This window comes from Haliotis rufescens, unplaced genomic scaffold, assembly GCF_023055435.1.
Source record: "Haliotis rufescens isolate VD_foot unplaced genomic scaffold, xgHalRufe1.0.p SCAF_9, whole genome shotgun sequence".
NCBI lineage: Eukaryota > Metazoa > Mollusca > Gastropoda > Lepetellida > Haliotidae > Haliotis > Haliotis rufescens.
The window spans coordinates 39,473,030-39,481,579 of NW_025964383.1; the positions used below are offsets into that span (position 1 = coordinate 39,473,030).

General features: G+C 40.4%; 1 protein-coding gene across 1 annotated transcript; it reads left to right on the forward strand.

Moving 5' to 3' along the window:
- Window positions 1-381: 381 nt before the first annotated feature.
- Window positions 382-5,401, forward strand: LOC124139587. Its single transcript, XM_046506764.2, has 8 exons — window positions 382-491; window positions 1,737-1,801; window positions 2,578-2,625; window positions 2,831-2,908; window positions 3,628-3,697; window positions 3,897-3,972; window positions 4,724-4,775; window positions 5,150-5,401. Exons 1-8 carry the CDS (start codon window positions 479-481, stop codon window positions 5,399-5,401), a joined length of 654 nt encoding a protein of 217 aa, XP_046362720.2. The 5' UTR covers window positions 382-478.
- Window positions 5,402-8,550: the final 3,149 nt, after the last annotated feature.

Sequence of the window (8,550 nt, forward strand, 5' to 3'; positions counted from 1 at the left end):
ATGTACCCAGGTACAGATACAGAAACGTACCTGGTACTCATTCTAGGGTACGTTTCTGTATTTTGATTTGACCAAGGGTACATTTCTGTAGTACCCGTTCCGACAACGACCCCTTTAGCAGTACTGACTTTGCCTTACTAGCGTTGCATAGAATTGGCCTCGGTTGTTGTGACAGTTTACATGTCATTAAAACATTGGCCGAATTACTGCAGGATAGATAACTGGGTGGGATATACCATAGGTATATGTACTCAAGTAAAATTATAGAGCTAAATTGTCTCGATTGAGGTGAAGTTTGTAAGGCGCTAAGTACGAAATGCAAGGGGAGATAATCTCATCAAATATCGCTATGTGGCGCTGTCCATGTTGCCATGACGTCGTTGTTATTGTCACAACGCCATTTGTGGTTATTGACAGCTATTATCTTACTTGCCGACATAGTTTTGTCTTATCTTCACATTGTAACTGTTCTACGAATATGAGGCATTCCGGTAAGACAGTGCGGATGCGCTGGGCATGTTCAAAGTATTGAGTGTATTTATCTCGATAGTTGTGAGACTTTAACCATTCATAAAAGACAGAGCAAAATATACAGTTTCTGTTTCAATTTTATCAACATGATAAGCGACGCGAAATGAGAATGTAGAAGTCAGTTATGCCTTATTTTTATCTCTTTGGGAGTTTTCCACTGGGAACTGAATTAAAATTGAAGGAAATTTCGTGAAATAATCGAGTTTTGAACTGGTGTTCTATTCTCATGGAATATAAACAGGGGTTCTGGGCCCCGGGGTTCTTCCACTCTTCAAACCGGTACCTTGTGACACGTATCAAATAACCAGGGTCCCCAGTTAGTTCAAGAGCACACACAACATGCTTGACACCTATAACTAGCCAACTTTATAACCAAGAGCCGGGGAGCGGTTATATCTTACCCTAAACAAAGCCCTTATACATCCCGGTCATAGCACTAATTAATAACTTATTAATGTTATACAACATCTGACTCTCTTTACATCTGATAAATACATAGGTCCGTGTTATATCTTACCTTAAACAAAGCCCTTATACATCCCGGTCATAGCACTAATTAATAACTTATTAATTTTAAACAACATCTGACTCTCTATACGTCTGATAAATACATAGGTCCGTGTTATATCTCTGTCCTTGATTATTATCCAAACAAGGGTGAGGGAGACATTTTTCTGCTCGTTTTGGATTATTTATTTAAATACAACGTCAACCATTCTGGGAAAGGCCCCATAAAATATCTTGCTTCTTATCACTCATTTTTAATAATAAAATGAATAATTAGGTCGAATTTCTGTCTTTATTTCAATTTCATTACAACTCCAACTTCGATTCACAATTGTCGAACCAGAGAGCATATTCCGGTATATATTCTCTGGTTGAACTAAATGAAAATAATAATATTAAGCAGCAGAAAGTATGGTCAATAAATACTCGTACTTGGATATATATTTCAAGAACTCTCGCCCCGACCGAAATTAGCATGCCTAAATATATATTTTTTTCGTAAATATTCGGGCCTCGCATTTTTTAAGGGTCGACCGGTGATGAGAAACAATATTTCGTTTTTTTGGTCTGATACAGTTATCACGCGTACAGTTAGAAAACCTTCAGTGAAAAAAACTAAATGTTCTCTTGTGACAGTTTTGTATCATACATTTTCTTCTGGAGTCTGTAGTCAATATAATCTTTCTGCATTTCAACAGATTCTCGTCGGAGGTCCGGTGGGCGATTGTCTGGATCGATTCAGTCTGCCCAGGATATGGCCAAGGTAATCACTAAGTATATTATCACTGTTGCTAGATCATTAGATGACTGTACCTTCGGATATTCCTACCAGCATACATCTCTGACCGTCAATAACTGTAATTTTCAGACTATGATTGTTTCATGATTGTAACAAGATTAGAAGTGAAAAAAGAGACTGTATTATAAATACCCCTTGAAATATTAAATTGTTAACATCCTATATACCGTACATATAATTTAGTGGAATCTGTTTCTCGTCCTATAGATATTTTTTTCAACTTATATATGTATGCCTTATCAAAAGTTAATAAAATCATTGATAAGTCCCAATGCCATTTGTCTCGAGCAAAATCGCTGCACTTGGCTTTTGACTCGTCAGGCTTTTGTCAGACTACGTATACTGTATAGTGTATACAATAAAGGACGTGTGGTTAGCCTCGTGATTGAAGCGTTGGCTCGTCACTACCAATACATGGGTTCGATTCCCAGGTTAGATACACAATGTGACTGCGCGGAGCTGTGATATGACTAGACTTGCTAAGAGCGGCATAAAACCATACTCACTCTGAAACTGAGGGAGTTAAAATGTAACATTGAATCGGCATTGCTTCAGCCACACAGAGCGAAACTCACCTATTTGACTGTGTAACATTATTTTTAGTATAACCGTAGTTACGTAAAATGAAATAAATGACTACTGTTAAAGACCCATTCCTCTTTTATAAACAAAGTTAGACAATATCCACATGAACTGATGTATTCTGAATTTCTAATTCCTTTTCTCTCCTCCATCTGCAGTTTCCCTGTGTGAGCGAGATGCCAGAACAAACAGTCATTGTTGCTGGGGTGAGATCTTTACCCAATCCTTAAACATTTGACATTCAGACACAATTTTGAATTTTCACACCCCCCCCCTCCTCCTCAGTCAGAATAACATAAGTGAACCAACAATTTCCATAAGTTGTGGCCCTACCTTATAAAACTTCTGATCACAAATCACAATAAGACTATTACTGTTATGTATAATCAAACACTCCTTTCTCTGATGCAGTCTCCCGTGACTCTGCCCAAGGTTGTGGGCAAGAAAACCCGACGGGGCAAGAAAGGGGGACGGAGACACAGAAAACAGGTGGGTGGAACTGGCGGAATATAAGTTCCAACATATGAAGATTTTATCCAGCATGCACTTCAGCTCAGTTCTCCCCCATTGCCAAAACCTCTTATGCTTAGAAAGTTATAGAAACATATATCTGGGGCCGCTTGAACAAAGTCCCTATGCTAAGGACACTCGTAGCAACTACGAGGGTGCCCTTAAGATATTACATTGGTTTCACATGGCCCCCTCACAGTCATCGCAAGGATACGTTTTTCTACGACCGCTCAGTACACTTTGAAACACTTTTGCAATGGCGATTCATGTTTCAGGGCCCACTTGCATAAAGCAATCCCATCTTAAGTCTATGTTAGCGTATGGGAGTAACGATCTTCGTAGCGCTAAGGCCGCTTTATGCAAGTGGACCCAGGATGCTGAACTTGTTCCGGAAATCAGTCTTAAATGCTACAAACGCGGGAACTCTCACACTGGGCTTCACAATTGTTTCATCGGTAACTCGGGAGATCATAACTTTATGATCATGATTTCACATAACCCCTGTCCCCTTTAGCATGAACGAAACTGAGTTTTAGTTCACAAGATGGAACCAATGTCAATGCCAAATCATCCATAAACGCAAAATGTATTAAAGTCAATTCTTAAATGGAGCTGAAGTAGGAGTAGACCCTGTACATGTATGTCCTGGCCCAGTCACTGCTATGTGTAGCCTGTTAACGATGTTCCCTCCGCTACAGATGCAGGAGAAGCTGTTCCTGGAGACGCTGGTGCATGAACGAGTCCGGGACATCAGGCTAGGCGTGGAAGGTAACGTCTACATTGTCACATGGAGCACTTGGAGTGCTTGCTGTCTGTCCAAATTGTAGCCACTGCCTTCTCTAACACCTCCACGATCTCTTCATCTTTATTTCACTTTCTCTTTCAACCTCATTTCCGTCTCATCTTCTTATGTTGTGTTTGTTTATTTTCTTCTGTTTTGTATCACTTCCTTTACCCCTCTCCTTAGCCTTGCACGTGGCCTCTTTGAGTGACGTCAGTGAGGGGGCGGGGCCTCATCTGACCAACACGTCCGTCCACACAAGGTAATACAGACTGGCACATGGCCATGTCTCATAATGCTGTGGTTCTCTAATTCTGTTATTCTCTTGACAATGATCTTAGCCTTAGTCTCATCACTGTTTACTAAGTCACCTGGGAGGTATCCATAATGTCACAAAATATATATTTGTCATAGGATTCTGTTCACGAACCCTGAAACATCCTCGAGGGAATTTCTGGCATAGAGCCTGAGTGCATTAAATATAGATTGAACACTGCACATTGTTGTCATATAGCTGGGATATTGCTGTGTGCGACGCTATACAACAAACAAAGCACATTAATGACTTTATGGTGAACCTACTGGATTAGCCTATAGAATAATGCCCAGAAAAAAAACACATGCTAGACTTACTATTGGACTAGAGAGAGTATATGTACTATCAGTTGATCCTGTATGGGTTAAACATGCAGTTCAGCACTCTTTGAAGAGATAAAGTAAAGCTTTTAACGCACGCAACAACATTGAAGGCCTGTGTATCTGTTCCCGCTATATTTTACTTGCAGACAATTGTATACAGTGAAACCCGACAAAATCGGACCGAACAGTTCAATGAATTGTAATGAAATAATCCATATTGACAAATGCCCGGACAAAAGAACCATAATTGCAGAGTAATGTCTTTTGGATATATGTAACTATTCCAAAGAATAATTGCCAGAGAAGCAGGGTTTACAAAGTCCTGGAATGTTTTACTGACACATGTATCCATGTTTGTACGTCTCTTGTTTCAGCCAACCTGGTCACGCTGAACAAACTCCTCAATGTACATACACACCACAACAGGTTAGTCACAGTTACATCATTCCTTCAGTGGAGACCGCCTCCGTGGTCTAGTGGTAGAGCCTCCGCCCGGAGAGCGGAAGGTCCGGGGTTCGATCCCCGGCCGCGTCATACCAAAAGACGTTTAAAGATGGTACTTGACTATTTCTTCTGTGGAAATCCATATGCTTCTAGAGTCATTACCAGATCGATCCCAAATTCCGTTAGGTAGACAGACAGCAAATGTAATTTTTGATTTGATAAACGCTTTATCGACCTTAGGGACCCACCATTTAATGTTCTTAGTGGGCCTGGATATTGTTGGAAAAAGTTATATTTGCTGTCCGTCAAGTCATAGCGAACTATTGTTTTTTTCATAAGCCGCCATTGTTTTACAGGTAGCTCTGCCCTATGGATACAGCCCAACCTACAACATCAGCGAATATGGATGTCACCAAACTGGTTGCGGATATGCCAGTGACAACTTTGGATATGCTCAGAATGGATACGGATATGGAAATGACAGCTATGAATATGCTCAGATTGGATACGGATATGGCATTGATAGCTATGGATATGTTCAGATTGGATACGGATATGGCAATGACAACTATGGATATGCTCAGAATGGATACGGATATGGCTATTGATATAAAAGCCAGATTTATCAGATTTTCCATCATGGTGCTTTCAGTATGGAACGTTTTTGGACACTGCTTTGTGGAACTCGGATTTTATAAAAACGAAGTTGGATCTCAGTCAAACCTGCAATTTCTTGATAATTGTTTTGTATTTGTATATCCTCTGCCTATAACCCCAAACTATTTTGGCCATTCTTTTGATGTTATTGTTTTTTGTTTTTATAATAAATTTTATTTATATTTCCAAACATGTTCATCGTTTTCAGTGTATAAAAGAAACTGGAAAAAAAGTGGGGCCAGGGAAATATGTCATTTTAAGCCCTACACCCAAAACACACACTTGGCCGTGAAGATCCTGGGTTGAATAGGTCTTCAGCAACGAATGCTTGCCGTGATAGGCAACTATGCTTGCCGTAAGGGGCCTCTAACGCGATAGGGTTGTCAAGCTCGATGACGTGGTTGATACATGTCATACAATTATGAACGTAGATCGATGCTCGTACTATCAATCACTGGATTATATGGGCATAGCCAACCTTCTAGAAACTGTTATCTTGTGAAGCGTTTCGAACAATCAAGTCTGTACCGCGAGTCTACGACTGGGAACATCCACAACTATTGCTGCTACCTCTTAATTATTAGCTGTCAAAGTCACTACCAAAATATTTTACAAGCGCTTCAATCAATTTGCTGTCTCAAACAATAATCAGAAATAAACTTACAATTATAATGAAATTATCCAAATTGTCACACGCCCATATAGTGAGTTACCTAGTCCTTAAGACACTATCAACCAAGTCAGCGACCCTGACCACACGATTCATGTGTCAGCCTTACAATGCGACCACGACACGACAAGCCACATGCAGAGTTTGTGTTCAGACAAGACGGGGTATACACCGCATGGCTGCGTGGACGCTATGTGTCTGTGGTTTGCACGATGTCCCAGTGTATATATACAGTTTTGAATTGTCATTTTAGACCACATGGTTTGTTTCAGCGTTTCTAACCATCTTATTTGTGGTACGTCTGTACACCTTGATAGTTGATTGTTTCTCTTTGATAATACCTCGATTGTAATTCTCGGAATATATATGCCAAAATCATCAGCTTATAATACCTTTCCGTCTCAATCTATATTTAGTTTATTTCGCAATTCATTGCCCAGCATATTTACAACATTACACATCTAACTTTATATATATGCGGGCCGCCTCCGTGGTCTAGTGGTAGAGCGTCCGCCCGGAGAGCGAAAGGTCCGGAGTTCGATCCCCTGCCGCGTCATACCAAAAGACGTTAAAATATGTTATTTGTTGTTGCCCCGTCTAGGGCTCGACATTACAGGACTGGTCGGTTCGGAGTTAGTATACTGTGTCTGAGTGGGGTATTCATGTTAAACTGCGGCATGGTATCTCAGTGAGCTAGCACTATAAATCGGCATCAGTCCGGACTAGTACAAGCAGCCACACACACACATACACGTACATGCACGTCGCTATATAAGTGCAATAATTTTGGACGCGACGTTAAACCCAATTTCACCTCGCCACCATTAAACAGAAATGGTTACGATATACACGATTGTTATTTAATCACACAATTCCGGCTATGTTCCAGCCATGTTCCTGTTAAACTGCGGCATGATATCTCAGTGGGCTATCACTATAAATCGGCATCAGTCCGGACTAGTACAAGCAGACAGACACACATACACACATATATAAGTGCATGCACGTCGCTATATAAGTGCAATAACCCCATTTCACCTCACCTTAAAATCAGTTTGGGTTGTATACTCCCCAGGGAGCTGAGAATGAAGATCGAGTGCTCACTGATCCATTGATCGGGGTAATAATAGTGTAGCGCTATTAGCATCCACTTGGTGAATGGAATCTGGCCCCTTTTAAATGCACTTATTATTATTATTTATTATACGATTTACAAAAGTATAATGCTGTCAAAAGTGAAACGTGTTTATAACATGAGTTGAATAAATTTGTGAACGTATGTGTAACTTTGTAACATTATTGTAAGGCAAGATTACTATTTCCCAAAGAGGAATATTTCTCGGATACAGAAAACATTGTAGTATTCATCCACGACTAAATGGTGAGGTGAGGTGAAGTTGGGTATATTGCATTTGCATGTACAAGCACTTATGGCGGTTTTATAGTGAGAAGCCGCATGTTAACATGAATACCCACACTATACTGATTCCTTAATGCCGAGCGCAAGGCAGGGTAACAACAAGTACCATCTTTTAACGTCTTTTGGTGTGATGCGAACCAACGACCTTCCGCTACCCGGCCAGGCCCTCTTTCCACTAGACCACGGAGGCTGTCCTCTCTGCTTACTGGAGGTCGCAGTATTTACATAAGGTTTCTGAATGAGGCATATTTGTAACTGACATTCTACGAATAGATATTAGAAATTTTCACATTATCTGATTAATTTAGGTGAGGTGAGGTGAGGTGAGGTGAGGTGAAATTGGGTTTAACATCGCGGCCAAGATTATTGCACTTATATAGCGACGTGCATGTACGTGAATGTGTTTGTGTGGCTGCTTGTACTACTCCGGACTGATGTCGATTTATAGTGCTAGCTCACTGAGATAATATGTCGCCGTTTAACATGAATACCCCACTCAGACACAGTATACTGACTCCGAGCCGACCAGTCCTTGTATTAGGCCCTTAATGCCGAGCGCCAGACAGGGTAACAACAAGTACCATCTTTTAACGTCTTTTGGTATGACGCGGCCGGGGATCAAACCCCGGAACTTCCGTTCTCCGGGCGGACGCTCTACCACTAGACCACGGAGGTGGTCTGATTAATTTAAGTAGGGGATGTTTAAATTAGAAATTAAGTGCCTTAAGTTTCTTTCAAGTTCTTTCAATAATTGACCCTCTTTCCTAATACCTCAATTGTAATTAATGTTTTGGAAAAAGGAAAAAAACCCGGCACAAACAATCCTTTTCCGAACTTCGATTGAAAGTTTAGATTTAAGTACACGATGTCGAAATTGGAAAATTCTTTAAGTGCTTATTGCAAGTGTCTCGGTTTCAATTATGATTTGGCAGATGTATCCTTAGCGCCATCGTCAATGAAAAACTGTTCTTATTCAGTGAAAAAGCTACAGATAGTACAAAGAAGTAATT

What these genes read in the sequence shown, in the direction of transcription:
- LOC124139587 (XM_046506764.2), top strand. An exon ending in CTGCCCAGGATATGGCCAAG is followed by an intron (nt 1,802 to 2,577) that starts GTAATCACTAAG and finishes CTCCATCTGCAG; the next exon opens with TTTCCCTGTGTGAGCGAGAT. An exon ending in AAACAGTCATTGTTGCTGGG is followed by an intron (nt 2,626 to 2,830) that starts GTGAGATCTTTA and finishes TCTCTGATGCAG; the next exon opens with TCTCCCGTGACTCTGCCCAA.